Raw genomic sequence first — 18488 nt, 5'->3', positions numbered from 1 at the left:
ATGATTTATATTCTTTGATTATGTTCTAATACAATGTTTGATATGACAGGTTGTTCCAATAAATCATTTCAGCAATAAATATTTTCAAAAGACAATAGACCTTATTTATCTATTAATTCATAAACATTGGGTACATTCTACATGCACGGCATAAGAACAGAGAGAAATACAATAAATGTGACAGTATTTTCAAATATTTTGTTTCTGAGACATTTCGATAAGCAAATATCATACTAGAAGGGTTCTTCTGAGAATTATTACATCCTATCCTAACCTGTGAATATGGAACTTGATTATTTTCCCATGATGACTTGATGGAAACCACTCGCCAACCAACAACAACAACAAAAAGGAGAGCTCATTTACAACAATGCAGTCATTTATTTATTGAGTATGTGCACATTATGGTATTATTACTATACTGATTATATTTATCATGTGACTTCTAATTAGAAAATGTATCCAAAAGCAAAACAGCAGATATACAAAATTAAAGAGACAGAAGATAGACATTAACAGATAAGGCAAATTATACATTGAGAATCCAAATCCAATACCTTTAAACATTTGGGAAATGAGGGGGACAAATGGAAGCCAGATCAAATTTGTGTAAAACTATTCAGTATGTTTCCCTTGCTTCATGTCTGAGAAGGCTCTCCCTTCGATGGGGATGACAAACTCCAAATGCCACACAAATGTTAACAGAATACTAGATTCACACTGGAACGGGGGTAAAGAAGAAATTATTTTCTATAAAAGGGCTCCTAATGTAGTACTGCTTGAAAATGGTACATTTTTGTTGTAGATTATTTTAAACATAATGCTACACTAATATTTTGAAGATCTGAGCTGTTATTTCCATTTGTTTTTACACTGTGACTAAATGATTAGGTTTTAGTTTTAGACTCTAAACGGAACCTGAATTAATAGGAAATAAACACGGTACTATAGCTGTCCTATGGTGCCCCTATGGGTGATGGGTTCCAAGAACCCCCTAGGATACTAAAGTCCATGATGTTCAAGTCCCTTATAGAAAATGGTGTAGTATTTGCATATAACCTATGCACATCCTACCATACACTTTAAATCATCTCTAGATTACCTATAATAGCTAATACAATGTAAATGCTTTGTAAATAGTTGTTATACTATATTGTTTAATGACAAAAAAAAGTTTGTACATGTTCAGCAAAGGCGCAACCATCCATTTTTTTCCCCAAATATTTTTGACCCACAGTGGGCTGAATCACAGATGCGAAGCCTACGGACATGGAGGGCCAACTGGAGAAGCATAAGCAGGGGATACTTTTTAGGTTGCTACTTCAGCAGGCAACATTCAGACCATGGAAGTCTAGAGAAAGATTATAAATCTGAACTTACCGCTAAAAATTTTAAAATGGGAAATAAATCCAAGGAGTTTTTAGTCATGCATTATGATTTTAATCTATGTTATGCCAAGTACAGCATTCCAAAATATACATCTAGAGACTAAAAGTAAATGCTCTATAGTGAAGAAGTAATAATTAAAAAATGCTACTAATATAGAAAATTTATAATCAGAAAAATAAATATTCAGGGAGCTCACCAGAAGAATAAAGTGCTCTGCCAGTTATTAAAGGATTACTGCTGGTGAATTAAATATGGCATTCCCCAAGGGAAATAGAGAGATTCTTCTGGATTATGTTCAATATTTATTTCACAGGATTAACTGTTTTAGGAACAGATATAAAGCTTCGCCACGGAAGAGATGGACAAAGCACAAAGACAACATGATACCTTAGGAAGCAACACTACCCTTTCAGGCATAAAATTTGGAGAAATGCAACATTATGCTTCATGAATAATATGTAGAAAGAAGGTCTGATGAAAATGACATCCTTAATGTAAGATAACTTTATAAGAAGTCTGGGTCAAATAAAATTCTTTGAAGAAAACATCCAAATGTCATTGACTTATCAAATACTATCTTGGCATATAACCTATGAAGGCAAAACTAAACAAACAAACAAAAAGCTCACACCAAACAAAACCATCAACTTATTTTGTATTCTATAACGTACAAGACTGTAAAGATGTGACAGTGTACATTATATGACAATGCACATTAGCCAGCAAGTCTTTTATAGGTGGTTTCAGCAGCAACGGTAAATAATGCAGAATTCAGCTCCAGCACTTTATTTCAAAAGAAATTTCCTGCCTCCCTCCAAGATGCAGGGTGAGGAGGTAGCTTGGGGTTGCTATTGGAGAAGTATTCAGTTTGCTACTTTGTGTCACCCCTTGCCATTCTTTTATCCCCAGTTAATTATTATCTGCATATAATATAAATCTGCTAGACCATAAATTAACAGCTTTCAGGACAGATGCCTTGAAAGTTCTTAGGGAGGTTAAACAAATATTGTAGCCTAAAACCTCCTCTATAACAAACATGCACACAATGGAAGTGATGTCGTAAGTGAGTGATGGGGCAGGAAGGACCTAGGGCTCTGTCTCGACTATAAAATCACCTTGCCCCAAACAAATTTAAATTATAACTTAGGAGGTTCATGGACTTTCATCCATTCTGGAAACAAAGAGAAAAACCAAATCAAATACCAGAATCTGTTTTCTCACTGGGCAAATAGCAACAGGATCCACAGTTTTACCACAATTGTTTCCCTGTCTCCATGTGGTATCTACATAATTCTTTTCCCAAAGGAGGAAATCAAATAACAGGCCAATCTGAGTAATTAAACTCCCCTCCCAACACTACCCAACCTCTGTGAATAAAAGCTTTCCAAACTTTGTGATCACATTTGAAATTGGTTCACTTATTATTGAGAGAAAACCACAAAAAGTCTCAATTTCATCACATCCTCAAGCCAATCTTTAAATTTTTAAATGCAGAAGAAGAAACAAAACGAAACAAAAAGATCATTCTGCAAAGAGACCTCTCAACTCTTCATCAGCCAGTGGCATAACTCAGAAACTGATTTAACTAATTTATTATTTGAGAAAAGGGGATTGAAAAAAATTGGGGGGTATAATCTTCTGATTCACAATTCCCAGCCACATTCTTTTCTATTTATTCTCTCTCTCTCTCTTTTTTTTTTTTTTTTTTTTTTTAAGAGCCGGAGTCTGGCTCTGTCACCAGGCTGGAGTGCAGTGGTGCGATCTCAGCTCACTGCAACTTCCGTCTCCTGGGTTCAAGCAATTTTCCTGCCTCAGCCTCCCAAGTACATGGGACTACAGGCACGCCCCACCATGCCCAGCTCATTTTTGTATTTTTAGTAGAGACAGGGTTTCACCATGTTGGTCAGGATGATCTTGATCTCTTGACCTCATGATCCGCCCGTCTTGACCTCCCAAAGTGCTGGGATCACAGGTGTGAGCCACCACACCCGGCCCTCTATTTATTCTCTTTAAAGAGAGAGAAAACTATGAGAGGCCAAAATTATTTAATTAAATCTTTACCTTAGCACAAGGGAAAAAATGGAATTTGCCTAATATAGGTGATGAAGCATACACAATGAATAGAAACAATCACATTTTAGTAAAAGGCAAAAATTTGAGACTTATAAGCTATATGGTAGCTTATTTTTGGGTGGGGAAGAAATGAGAAAAGAATATAACATCTCTTACTGGCATGACACATTTTGATAAAAAATCTTATTGTCCTTTCCTACTAGAATGATCCACTGTAAGGCAAAAATAATATACAAGCAAATTTTTTTTTTGGAGACGGAGTCTCACTCTGTCACCCAGGCTGGAGTGCAGTGGTACGATCTTGGCTCACTGCAACCTCTCCCTCCCGGGTTCAAGTGATTCTCATGCCTCAGCCTCCTGAGTAGCTGGGATTACAGGCGCGTGCCACTGCGTCCAGCTAATTTTTGTATTTTTAGTAGAGATGGGGTTTCACCATGTTGGCCAGGCTGATCTCAAACTCCTGACCTCAGGTGGTCCACCCACCTTGGCCTCCCAAAGTGCTGGGATTACAGGCGTGAGCCACCGCGCTCAGCCTACAAGCAATTTTTTAAAAACTGACACCTATTACTGATAAAATTCTCTGTTTAAAATCCTATTTACTATTTTAAAGATAAGTATTAGTTTTTTTTAAATACAATAATTCTGTTATTGATAAAATTTAAGGCATTTTCATTGCCTTTTGCAGATTTACTCATAACTACCTAACAAGGAAAGAAGGTATAATTATTTCAGATTGGATTATTTATTCTAAAATTAAATTCTTCACTAATTTATTCTAAGATGAATTTAATAGTCCATCAGGAAATTGGTTTTTATAAAGCTTATTTTATGGGCATAAAATACAGGAAAAAGTAATAATAAATGCCAAACCGTCTCTTTACTTTATGAAGCCAAATATTTCCTCAGACTTGGTTTTTAAAGCTGGAATTTATTCCTTCAGGGCCACTATTATTTTTCAAAACTCCATATAAATATTGAATCTAAAAATTAATTAGTAATTTTAATTTTCCTTTTTCTCTTCAAATTCCTTCTCTTCTCTTGAACTGTTGACTTTCAAAAATTCACAGAATGAGCATGTTTCTTACACAGGGGCTTGTCCTTCTTGGAGAAAAAGGTCTGACCTTCCAAACTTTCACAACACACCTGAAAAAGAAGCAGCATTTAAGAGATATTATTTAAGAGGATATTAAGAGGATTTTACCCAGTATGCTGGAGAAGGAGAGAGTGATTTTTCCCCCCAATGGATAATATGACAAAACACTTTAGTTGGTTGAGTTAGACTCCCTAATATTTGACGATTACTATAACATTAGATATAATCTTTCAAAAGCAATGAAAAATTCTAAATTCTAATTTATAGAAAGCACCGATCATCACTTTTCTTTATCCAGAGGGAAGATTTATCCCTAACTTGAAAATCAATATAGAAAGGGGGCTCGTTAAATATATTTTATCTCCCCAAATTATAAACAACGTCCTAATTTTGCTTTGTGTTGTAGAGACTCATTTGCTTTACCAAACCTTCCCAAGCCCAACATTAGCTTGCTGCCAGTTACACAGGCACAGAATACCTGAGACCCTTTTTTTTTAAGGGCTGCCTTGTGTTCAAGCTGAGACTTCTTTTGTTTGTTTCTTATAACCAGGTCGGTATCTGGCTGCTGAGGATTATACAGTCAGTCCACTATCTACATTTACAGCTCCTTGTTTTTCCTATTGCCTTTGTTAATTAGAATGAACAGCTTTATTAGAAAAGAAAAGGCAAATCCGCTAAAAGTTCTGCTTTTTATAGACTTTATGAAGTCTAAGAGATGGATGAGGTAAACAAGAAAAAGTTCAATGGTAATGTTTGGGGAAATCATTAAGCATCGATTAATATTACTTTTGCCCCCTTTGTACAATGAGTATTGAAAACTGTAGATATGTTAAATCTAATTTTAAAAAGTCAAACACCTGAACAGAGCACGTTTACTGGATATTTACTTCCTACATTTAAAAACTATTTATTTTAATATTTGAATCCATCCTAATCATTAAACATAAAACCAAAAATATTAAAATATCAAATGAATAGGCAAATACTTTATCACATGTTTATTGGACCATAGTCTCAAAAAGAAAAGAATATCCAGGGGCTATTGCTAAGAAAAGAAATGACTCAACATATAGTTTATTCCCAGTGTTAATCCAATAGCCGATTTTTATAATTATTTATTTGTATTTTAAGAAGTACCTAACGTTTCCAAAAACTACAACAAACACTCCAGTAACAGAGGTTTTTTTTTTTTTTAAGTAAAGGAATCTTACTGTTTTAAGAAATACATAGCTTCTCCTTATAGACAAAAATATATTAAAATTGTATTTTCTCTAAGGACTAAGGATCTCACTGTGTGCCAAATAATTTCAAAAATGCCAAAAAATTTAATAAACAACTTTCGAAATTTACAAAAAATTAAAAATAATTTTTCCTTAGGTTTGAAGGACTGAAAGACCCAGAAGCTGATATTTCCATTAAATACTAAAGCTAGAATTGGCCATACTATACCCCTTTAATTAGGAAATAAGACTCTACTTACTGAGCATACAAAGCAAGTGTCATGCCAGGTGTAGCCCAGAGCTTCCAGGAACATGTCACCAGCTTCTATGGGAAATTCACATCCATGGCATATAGTACCAAAGAGGGCATAATAATCTGTATTAAGGGAGGGCAGAGAGACATAATTTAAACATGATGAAGTTTTAGAATGATCGTTCCTAGAAGGCAGCAACAAAATCAGGATTAGATGAGATGCTGAAGACAAAGATATTAGGAATTTGAAAAATTTCAGGAGATGGCATAACATTTGGCTTGAGAGAGATGTTTAGCATGTTTCAGGATTCCCTTGGTATAAATATTATTTATACAACCTAACATTCTTGATTATAATTTTCCATGTAATACTTCTCACTTCTCGCCAACTACTTAATTGCCTAAATACATATAAAGAACTGTTCTGGCCGGGCGCGGTTGCTCATGCCTGTAATCCCAGCACTTTGGGAGGCTGAGGTAGGCAGATCACGAGGTCAAGAGATCGAGACCATCCTGGCCAACATGGTGAAACCCTGTCTCTATTAAAAATACAAAAATTAGCTGGGCGTGGTGGCGCATGCCTGTAGTCCCAGCTACTCGGGAGGCTGAGGCACGAGAATTGCTTGAACCTGGGAGGTGGAGGTTTCAGTGAGCTGAGATCGCGCCACTGCACTCCAGCCTAGTGACAAGAGTGAGACTGTCTCAAAGAAAAAAAAAAAAAAAGAACTGTTCTGTGACCAGTTATCAGTAGACATGACTGTTCTGAAGAAATACAAATGACTTCTAATAACTAGCAACAATAAGACTAATGAACAGAGATCAAAAACAAAATCTGATATTGGCAAATTTCATAGCATATCTGACTTGGTCAAGGAAGAAAAAAGAAACATTACAGGAAACTTACATGAATAAGTGCTATGACTGAGTTTCTAGCTAGACTGTATCACAATGATATTAGCCACAATTTATTTTGCTGTATTTTCCTTTCAATTTTATGACTTCATGTTGAAAACCCTTAGCCAGAAAAGACCATTTACTTGACATAGATTACAGTTATAAGAATACTAACAGGATTTCCTTCTGACAAAAGCAGTTTTGAGATATTTCTCTATTACTAAATTAGAATTTTCTTTTTTTTTTTCTTTCATTAGAGAGACAGGGTCTTGCTCTGTCACCCAGGCTTGAGTGTAGTGGTGTGATCATAGTTCACTGCAGCCTCCACCTCCTTGGCTCAAGCCATCCTCCTGCCTCTGTCTCCTGAGTAGCTGAGACTACATGTACAAGCCACCATGTCCAGCTAATTAAAAAAAATTTTTTTTTGTAGAGACAGGGTCTTGGTAGGCTGCCCATGCTGGTTTTGAACTCATGGCCTCAAGTGATTGCCTCACCTCCCAAAGAGCTGGGATTAAAGGCATTGAGTCACTGTGCCTGGCCCTAATTTTCTTTTCTTTTTTGTCTTTTTGAGACAGAGTCTCACTCTCTCGCCCAGGCTGGAGTGTAGTGGCGCGATCTCGGCTCACTGGAACCTCCACCTCTCGGGTTCAAGCGATTGTCCTGCCTCAGTCTCCCGAGCAGTTGGGATTACAGGCGCCCACCACCACAACCTGGCTATTTTTTTTTTTTTGTATTTTTAGTAGAGACAGGGTTTCCCCATCTTGCCCAGGCTGGTTGACCTAATTTTCTTTTATGCAGCTCCTCTCACTACTGTGTTGTGACTCATGGTTCACCCTTTGGCCTTTGGCATTGTCAATCCAACCTCAGCTGGAGAGGAAGGCAGGCTATAATTTGCAACTCGATTAACCTTACTTGGCAATTGTCAATCTTTAGTATTCCTTAGCACCATTTGCTCAGCATAGATTCATGCAGTCTACTGTGTACCAGGCATTGTTCAAGGCACTGCAGGGGTACAGTGGTGAAGAAGACAGTTGAGGTTGCTTTCCTCATGGGGCTCATATTCTCATTGGAAAGAGGATGTCATGATTTATTGAATTAAAAAAATGATAATAAATAAATTTCAGATTATGATAAATACCATGAAGGAAAGAAAATAGTAATTTAATACAAAATAATTGGGGGGGGGGGCACTACACTATTAAGGAAAATTAGAAAAGGCCTCTCTGAGGAGGTAATAGTTGCAATGAAACGTGAATAAAGAGGAATCGCCGCAGAAAAACTGACAAAGAACATTCAAGTTAGAAGAAACAGTAAGCACAAAAGCCCCAAAGAAGGAAGGATCTCAGCATGTTCAGAAAAACGCCAAAGGGCTGCGTATGGGTAGAATCTGGTGACAGAAGGTAAGGTGAGAGGAGATAAGGATGGCAAAACAGGCTCTCAAAAGTGTAATTTGGCCGGGCGCGGTGGCTCACACCTGTAATCCCAGCACTTTGGGAGGCCGAGGCAGGTGGATCACTTGAGGTCAGGAGTTCTACACTACCCTGGCCAACATGGTGAAACCCCGTCTCTACTAAAAATACAAAAATATTAGCCGGGAGTGGTGGCAGGTGCCTGTAATCCCAGCCACTTGAGAGGTGAGGCAGAAGAATCACCTGAACCCGGGAGGTGGAGGTTGCGGTGAGCTGAGATCGGGCCACTGCACCGCAGCCTGGGTGACAGAGTGAGACTCCATCTCAAAAAAAAAAAAAAAAGTGTAATTTTTTTCTAGTGGAACCCACTAAAGGGTTTAAGCTTGATCTAATTCACATTTCAAAAACTATTACTGGTCAGGTGTGGTGGCTCACGCTTGTAATCCCACCACTTTGGGAGGCCGAGGTGGACGGATCACGAGGTCAGGAGATCGAGACCATCCTGGCTAACATGGTGAAACCCCGTCTCTACTAAAAATACAAAAAAATTAGCCAGGCGTGGTGGCGGGTGCCTGTAGTCCCAGCTACTCAGGAGGCTGAGGCAGCTGAATGGCGTGAACCCGGGAGGCAGAGCTTGCAGTGAGCCAAGAGTGCGCCACTGCACTCCAGCCTGGGCGACAGAGCAAGATTCCGTCTAAACAATATATATATATATATATATACACACACACACACACACACACACACACACACACATATATATACTACAGCTGCTCTATGCCTGCTGTTTGGAGGTTGGAAGGAAGGGGAGGGGCTATACCATTTAGGTGCCAATTACAATGTCCAGAAAAAGGGTGAAAGCAAGTTAGCTTCAGTGACTTTAGCTTTAGTTAGCTTTAGTGGAGATGGAGAGAAATAAATGAATATGATATACATTGGAGGTAGAGCTGCCAGGATTTCCTATTTAGATTGGATAAGGAAAGAACAAGGGAAAAAGCAGAATCCAACATGGCCTGCAGGTTTTTGGATAGTGGACGGTGGGGTTATTTATTGAGATAGAGGAAACTGGGTTAAGAAATGGTTTGGAGGTTAAAAGAAGAAAAAGAACAAAAACAGACCAAGTTGATTAGATGTGACATTTAAATAAATATTCAATAATGTTTTTCCTTTCCTATAAGTAATTATTTGGTATTTAAAATATGACCTCAAATACATTAAATATAGGTATTAAGGCTAGACTGTTTTATGTGTTTTGGCTAGATATGGGCTACCTGCCAGTTAGTCAAAATGTCTTCCAAAGCTGCTAAAACAAACAAATCAAACTAAAAACCAAACAAACAAACAAAAAAAACCCAGCCCTTTCTTCAGAAAAATTAAGTGGAATTACAAAATATGAAGTATTCTGGTTGAATCGAGGAAGGCAGCCTGTGGCTAACCTGTCCCAAAACAGCCCATGGGGTACTTCACTGGAATTTCTGGGGTTCCTGGGAGACAGTCTGGAATATATCCAGGTTGGTTTAAACTAAGGAGCTGAAAGGAAGATGAAAATAAGAGAATACTGAGTGGGCAAAGAAGGGCTGAATGATGATGATACAGCTTCAACTTAGAAGCTGACTGCTCCTTTAACTCCATTATTTTGGAATACCTCCTTCTATCAGCACAGAGCTTTGAATTTCAAGGTAGAATAACAATAAAACTCAGTAGTGAGAATGCACTGGTAGTGAATACAGGCACAATAAAGGAAAAATGTTTTGTATTTTGAAACATGTATATGTGGTAGTAATATCTAAGTAAGGGCAATATTAATAAGTAAATGTTATAAAAGTTCACTTACAGACTTTGGGAAGGAAAAGGAAACGTTCTGAGTTTGTGTGATAAGACAAATACAGTAGTAGATAGGTCCTTTTAGTCTAGTTTATTAAAAATCATTTTACCAAGGGAACAATCCAAGTCAGGATTACCTTCTCATTCAGTAAAAGTAACAAACGATCTCAAGTTTATTTTCAAGGCAGTCGCCTTAAAGGGCAAATCAATATCATATTCTAAAGTGGAACATTTCTGATGTTTACAAAATTCACTACTGGACTACAAGAAGTGGACTTAAGGTACATGATTTAGTAGAATTTATATCCACAAATCATTGGGAATTCAAGCAAAATATTTTTCCTACTAAGTAATGCTTACATTCTCAATTCTAATAATAAAGTTGGGAATATCTGTTTTGACAAAGTCACATTAAAAAGTCTATATAGGGCCAGGCGCAGTGGCTCATGTCTGTAATCCCGGCACTTTGGGAGGTGGATCACCTGACGTCGGGAGTTCAAGACCAGCCGGGCCAACATGACAAAACCCTGTCTCTACTAAAAATACAAAATGAGCCGAGCATGGTGGCACATGCCTGTATTCCCAGCTATTCGGGAGGCTGAGGCAGGAGAATCGCCTGAACCTGGGAGGCAGAGGCTGCAGTGAGCCGAGATTGGGCCATTGCACTCCAGTCTGGGCAACAAGGGTGAGACTCCATCTCAAAAGAAAAAAAAATCTACATAGTTTTTTCTATATGCTTAGAGCAGCATTAAATGCTTCCAAAACAATTAAGAAAATAACTTTGCCTAATATTTTCTTGAGCTTTATAGTAATATAAGGGTTAATGTTTTACCTTTATTCAAAATTCAAGAAACAAATGGCTCCCTGATCTTACCAGTCTCACAGTAGGGTTCACCATCCTCCAAGTGAAAAACATTGTTCCGAATGGGCTTTCCACAGGCTACACACACAAAACAGGAAACATGCCAAGTTTGTTTCAACGCATTGATGACTTCCTGTTACAGAAAGGTAATTGGATGTAAAAAAAGAAGATGACAATAAATACATAAATGTTTATTCTAATATCTGTACCAGTAAATCCCTGTAGAGCTAATCCAAAGTAGGCACACATACTTCATTTTTGTCTTGAGCTTTCCCTCAAAGTAACAAGAGATACTTAAGAACAGACTCACAAATCATCTAAACGGATGCATGTTTAGACGTGTGTTCTTTACAAATGCCAATCAATAAACTTAAAGAATGATCACTATGTTATTTATACATTATATGTACAGTGAATAAAGTAAGTATTTCATAAATGCTTGCTACAAAACTTTCTGCTTCTTCTCAAAGGGTGTCAGGAAACATTAACTTACAAAGGTTTTATGGTATTATCTGCAAAAGTTCTGGGGGAAGGAGGAAGCATTTAAAAATTAAAACAAACCTATACTTTGGTGCATTTTAGAAGCAATAATATAATATATATAATTTAATAACAAAACATAATGGGGCCGGGCGCAGTGGCTCACACCTGTAATCCCAGCACTTTGGGAGGCCGAGGCGGGCGGATCACGAGTTCAGGAGATCGAGACCATCCTGGCTAACACGGTGAAACCCCGTCTCTATTGAAAATACAAAAAATTAGCTGGGCGTGGTGGTGGGTGCCTGTAGTCCCAGCTACTTGGGAGGCTGAGGCAGGAGAATGGCATAAACTCGTGAGGTGGAACTTGCAGTGAGCCGATATCGCGCCACTGCACTCCAGCCTGGGTGACACAGCAAGACTCCGTCTCAAAAAAATAAATAAATAAGTAAAAATAATAAAATATACATAATTATATATAGTTGTATATATTACATGTATATAATGTATATAAATGTATATAATGTAATAAAATATAATAAAAATATAATGTAATCCAATCAGTTTAACACGTGTTTAGGCTTTTGGAAATCAGCTAACATGGCACTAAGCACAGACTCAAATGAATGTCTAAAATTTGGACCATATTCTAGTCAGCAATGGCCCAATGGTTAAACATACCAAGTTATAAAGATTTGGGCCAGATATTAGTTAGTAAAAGAGGTTTTGGGTGTTGGTTTTACAAGAAATCATTTCTTTGGATTGAGAGAAGGATGGAGCCATTAAAATAATTTTTGATGAGTAGTGAATACTCTTTCTATAATATTTATCACAAAAAATAATATACATAAAACATGATTACAATTTTGTAAACACATTACTTATAAAGAGCAAACTGGAAAAAAACACATCATAAGGTTAACAGTAATTATCTGTGATTGGTAAATATTTAGGTCATTTAAATTTATTCTTTAAATTTTTTGTGTTTTCTAATTGTGCTTGAGTGAACTATTTTCTTTTATAAAAAATATCAAAATAAAATGAAATAATATAGACTTATTACCCATAGAAATTGTCATAGTTCACTACTGAAGGACAATGGGAAGAAACAGACATTTAGATCCAAAAAATTCACCATGAACATTTGTAGAAGATGTATATTGAATCAAACTATCTCCCAAGGCTTCCAGAATATTCTTCCCTTTCCATCCTTGAGAGAAATCTTTAACAGGTAATCAAATAACTAAAACACAATCTAGACAAGCTATTGAAGTTCTGGCCCATCTCCAAGGCAATGAGTATGAGATTTCCATTTCCCAGAACTTTATTTGGGTCTAAGACTCTAACTTCACTTTGTTTTGTTATTCTGACATTTATAGAATACCTTGATACACTAAAACAGTATTAATGAATATTCTATTAATTATTTGTTATCATTTGGGAAGGTACAGTCTGAACCATTCCACTTCTTTGTTCCCAACATATTACACAAATCAATAATCTAGAAATATTTCAGGTGGCATATATATAATTTTAAGTGTCTTCAACGTTTCAGACATATTTAAGGATATCCTAAGAGATATCTTAAGACTACTCAATAATTCATACTACCTATTCTCTCAATTAACAATAATTAGAGTTTCATTATCATATTTTCACATTGAGAGTATATTAGAGTTCAGCAGGGCCATGTCCAATTTTTGTGTGAAGCCAGGTACTCTGGCTTCTTCTGAAATCAGATTCCAGCTCCTAGTCACCCATAAAGTATGCCTGACCCTTACTTTATCATTGGAAACTAGGTATTCCAGAGCAAGAAATTCATGTATTCATTATTTATTATGTACTGTATCTGATTCCTAAATTACTCGTTTTTTTGCAAAAAAGGAAAAAAAATTATTTTTCCATCACATGTGCACTCTCATAAAACTGAGGTTATATTTTTAAACACTGTATGTATTCAAGAAAAATATATCATTTATAAACCTCATGTTTTATATATTTCATGAAATCAGTGTCCTGTGCTTGAACTCTGACAAGTAGGGAAATACTGCTCTTATAAAAGCTATGGAATTTAATTTAAAACAGTGAAGGTGTCAGTTCTAAGAACTCAGATGTGTGTGGTCCTATGCGACCTCTTCATTCCTGAGCAAACAGGCTCCTGTTGAGGAAGCACACCCACAGTAAATTATTTTTTCCCCACAGTGGCTAGACTTTCACCAGACAAGCCAGCACTCAGTGAGACAAAACCAAAGACAACCTAACCCCATGAGTCCGATATATTTCCACAGAGGTCTATTTAGTTTTGCTTTACAATAATAAATAGTGACGAAAGCAGAGAGGGCATAAAGCAAGAAGAAAATAAAAAGTTAAAGTGATAGAAGACTTTCATATCAAAAAATTATTCTACTTTAAAACTCATTCAGAATAAAAACGTTTCCAATACTTACTCCAAGGATCTTCCTTTGGCATCGACCACATTCAGGGGCAAAGAATTTCTCATAGCACAGCTCACAATACAGGGCTCCTTTCTCCTCTACAAATCCAATGTAGGCCATTGTATTTTTGCAGTGAGCGCAGTTGAATTCTTCTGGGTGCCAAGATTTCCCCAGTGCCACTAAGAATGGTCCTCTGACAGAAGAAAAAGAGGCCAACTAAGTTTGAGAATGAAAGTTTCTAGAGTTAGCCTGGATAAGGACCTCTTTTATGCAATGTCCAACCAATTAAATACTTGCTCAATTTTCCTTCTTAAGGACTGAACTCATGGGTGTTGGGTGTTGTAAATTCACAGAGGGACTCTGCATTGATGTGAAAAGAAAACAGGAGACGTGCACTTAAGGGATTCCTTCAAGAAAGGGCACTCCCCACCCCTTTTTCTGCCTAAGGGAATTTGGTGATGTTTTATTGAGCTGAAATGAGGCAATCTGTCTGCATCATGGGTAGGATTGAGAATGAGGATGTTAACTGTGACTGTGACGGAGCATGAGGCAACCAGAAAAAAATATATGGTTTAGGCAGAGATGAGACTTTGACATTTCTATAAAAGAAACAAACAAAAACTTCAATTTGGTAAGTCATAGTGCTAAAAATAGTAATAACTATTACCAGAGACAATTTCTCTTCCCCACAATTTTTCTTCCCCACACATTTTTTCATGTATTTATTTCTCAACTTTACTAAACACATCAAGTCCTCACCCTCCAAAATGACTACAGGAACTGTAAACTAGGTATTATCAATTGTCTGAAACTACTCGGAAAGGTTTCATTTCACTCACATATGACTGATTTATTTCAAAAATTTAATTTTATTGTGGTAAGAACCCTTAAAATGAGATCCACTCTCTTAACAGATTTTTAAGAGTACAATGTAGTATTGTTAATTATGGGCACAATGTTGTACAGCAGATCTCTAGAACTTATTCATCTTGCATAACTGAAATTTTATACCCACTGTGCACCAACTTCCCTCTTCCCCCACCCCAACATGACCAATTTTTAACACACATTTGTATCAAGGTAACAAATGTTTGTAAAGAGATTTTTTTCCCCATTAAATACTTTATGGTCATGAACTGATAAGATGGGCTTGGTTTGCTTGGCAGGAATCCATTATGAAGCCTTATCTAGTCATGAAGCCTGCAGAGACTAACCATTCTAGACTCTGCAACATACTTTTCAGTAGCTATATCACACTAATTTATATTCATAGAGCAGCTTTACCTCCAAGGCACTTTTACACTTATCTAATTTGTCCATGCAACATTCCTGTGAGACAGACCAGGACAGTTATTATGAATTCAGTTTAACAGATGGAGAAGCCAAGGTACAGAATGTTCAAAAGATATGACAAATATCATAAAATCACTGACCCAGCCAAGGCCAGAAGCTGAATTTCCTGATTTCTAGTATGCCGCTCTAGTCAACTGATATTCTGCCTTTGACCTCATTAACATCACTTATCATCCCTAAGCGACCACATGGTAATTGTTGGTAAGCATCAGACACCAGACTTCCAGGCAGATTATTAACAGGAGAAGTCATAGCAATGAGTATCGCAAAGTCACAGCATTTTTAAAATTCTGACAATAACATAAACCTTGCTATTCAATAACTATCTCCCACTGTAAATTCTTTGTCACCATATTGATGTTTACTCAGAATCAGCACCTAATTCTGCAAGAGTCACAAAAGGAGAAAGGCTCTTGATGAGTGATTAAAAAATTTTACGTGGGGTGTAAGAGGGTATTTTCTAGCCCTACTTTTTGTTAACTTGTTTCTTATTAATAACATGATGCCATTTTGTATAAGCTAGTACATATCATTCTCTTAAGTTTGAGATAGGCAGTTTATTATTATTATTTTTAAAACTTTAGGGTACCATAATTTTGTTATGACTATTAAGGAATGCCTTTGTTTACTAATTCCTGCCAGAAAAGAAGGGCTACAGATCACCTATTCTGTAATCGAATATATTACTTTTGGTAAGTGGTCCATCATTTTTAACTGACTTATAAAATAACAATCCTATTCAACGAGTTCCTTCATCTAATTTTCTCAGTGTATGTTTGGCAAGTAGTTTATCAGCAAAGATAAACCAGGAATCACACTGCTCAAAGCCAGACAAAGTTTGATGAGTGCCCTGTGTTTTTCCGCCAGGCGGGCAACTGGTTATACACGCATGAAAAATCTTCCAGGCTCAATTTACTGTGACCATAACACAGAGCATGGTAGAGCTTTGGGGTTTCATGCTACTCTCTGGCTGCACATTAAAACAGATTCAAAGCCATTTACTAGGGTGAGTTTTTTACTAGGGCACATCTTTAGCTCATCCATAAGGCTGGAGGACTCTTGAGGCTAGTATTCTTATTTGGCTTCTCAGTTTTCAAAGAAGTCAATCCAACTTCAAACTGCATTTTGTTAAAGCATAAGTGTTGGTATGTACCTGGAACAAAATGAAAAGCTCTGCTCCTGGAACATGTCTATCAATGCTATCAAATATTTGACAAAGTTCATCTGAGAAGAAAAAAAGACATTTAAGAATAACTGACCAAGGAAAATACATTCCATTTGCCAGATTTTCTAAAATATGTATTGAGTTCAAGTCAGATCATCAGAAAACTGGGTTCTGTGAATCACAGCATATTGGGCCTGCTGCACCCCGCAGGATTATTCCTTTTATGAACGGTGCTTGTTGTGATACGTGAACCTGTACTGGTAGTTGTTACAGGGCACAGCTCTATGAAATTCACCCTTGCTCTTCCTGCAAGTTGTTGCTGGAGTGTTGTTAGATCTCATCCAGCATCACTTTCACATGGTCTCATTCAGAAAAATTCCTCCCTGATTTCTGCAGCAAGAACTATTATGCTTTTCCTCAGCAATAGCCTTATTTTTATCTTATTGTAAATTGCAAAACTACCTTTCATTTTTGGTAGACTACTAGAAGGCCTAAAGCCAGATTTACAGTCTAACCAGAGGCAAGTGGGCAGGTCATTATTTTAGTATCGTCCAGTCTCGACGTTAGCTTCATTTTTAACGAGCCTATCCATGAATTTCATTCTTTTTCCCCTTTTGTAATTTATAAGGATATCTTATATTTCACATACCTGTAAAAGTCTTTTTACAAACTTGCTGGAATATAGTTCACTATAAATACATAAATTAAAACTACAGTCCATTAAAAGGATGACTTTAAAATATTTCATTAGTTCCTTTCAAATAGCAAAAGGAATTTTAGACAGTAAAGAAATTCCCACTGCACCTTTAAAAAACAAGCTGAAAATGACCCTTGCTCCTGTCAGATCTCCTTTCTTAAACAAGCATGCTCAGGGCAACTACTGGCCTAACTTGATACTTCTTGGCTGTCCTGAAAGAGCATCTTTCTCCATCAATGCCCTTGAAATTATGCACAGATTAAACAATAAAATTAACCTTTCACATATAGCAAAGTGTTTTCTTCTCTGTGTCAGCAAAGACTAATTTAACAAATTCATTACCACAGGATTAACACTAAAGAAGTTCTTCTTGTTCCAGGTAGGATTGGGTTTCCATTTGTGAACAGGAATGACAGGCCTAGATAACTGCAGAGTGGAATTAAGTATTCAGCTATCTCTTCTAGTATTCGATGTCCTGTGAGCCCTTACTAAGTACATGTTGACTGACAAATGGAGGGAGAGGAGGGATTTAAAGCATTTGGTTGGCTGTGAGAGAAGAGCTATGGCATGAAACTTTTCACCCTGTTTATCTTCTGTGAGACCTATCCAAAAAGGGGGGGCATGTGGGGGGAAGAAAGGAAAGGTAGGGAAGGATGCCAAGGAAGAGTTCAGAGAAAAAGGAAAGCTTACAAATACAAAGGTGAAAGGAACTCAGATTTCAACAGGCACAACCTAACTGGGATTTAGCCTCAAAATCTGATGCTTATTTTTTGCTGCTCTTTGTTATTTAATTCTCACAATAATCCCAGTGATAGAAATTAACTTTTTCATATACGTGTAGATGAAGAAAACGTCAGAGAAATCAGCCAACTTTCCTAAGATCATATGGATGACGAACTAACTGTAATACTGGAATTTTTCAAAGCCCAACCACAACAGATTTTATTCGACTGAAAATTACTGTATCAATAGAAGTCAAAAACAAGTTTCCCAAAGCTATAAAAAAACTGACGTGCTCAAGAATAAAAACAGAATCTGATATTCTACTTAGTTAAATATACTAATACAAATGTACAAACCACTTTTATGTTTTTGTATTTGCCAACATTTAGGAAGGGCCTGGCGTGAGCAAAGGGCAAAAGAACAACACAGCCACAGGAATAGAGTGAAATAGGAACAAGATAATCGGGAGAAACTGCACATAAATACATTCACAAACGATTACACACAAAGACACAAGCAGGAAGAGAGTAAAAGAGAAACACACAGTGACTATCGTCTTAGAATACTCAAAACTGCAGACATTAACAATCCTTCCTAAAATTTGGAAACACTGTATTTGTC

The 18488-nt window shown here is 36.8% G+C and overlaps 1 protein-coding gene across 9 annotated transcripts in view; it reads right to left on the bottom strand.

The window, feature by feature from the left end:
• Positions 1 to 361: 361 nt before the first annotated feature.
• The window catches only part of PDLIM5 (PDZ and LIM domain 5), a 216444-nt gene continuing 198317 nt past the window's right edge, over positions 362 to 18488 (bottom strand). For all 9 annotated transcript variants that reach the window (XM_003829906.5, XM_003829908.5, XM_063603832.1 and 6 more), the window contains 4 exons: positions 13942 to 14122; positions 11030 to 11150; positions 6036 to 6151; positions 362 to 4605 (listed from right to left, as the gene is read on the bottom strand). In XM_003829906.5, coding sequence (XP_003829954.1) covers positions 4516 to 4605; positions 6036 to 6151; positions 11030 to 11150; positions 13942 to 14122 — 508 coding nt within the window. In that variant the 3' untranslated portion in view covers positions 362 to 4515. The remainder of the gene's footprint in view (positions 4606 to 6035; positions 6152 to 11029; positions 11151 to 13941; positions 14123 to 18488) is intronic.

The sequence above is a fragment of the Pan paniscus genome, chromosome 3 (genome assembly GCF_029289425.2).
Source record: "Pan paniscus chromosome 3, NHGRI_mPanPan1-v2.0_pri, whole genome shotgun sequence".
In the NCBI taxonomy this organism is placed as follows: domain Eukaryota; kingdom Metazoa; phylum Chordata; class Mammalia; order Primates; family Hominidae; genus Pan; species Pan paniscus.
This window is presented reverse-complemented; position numbering and strand designations above follow the sequence as displayed.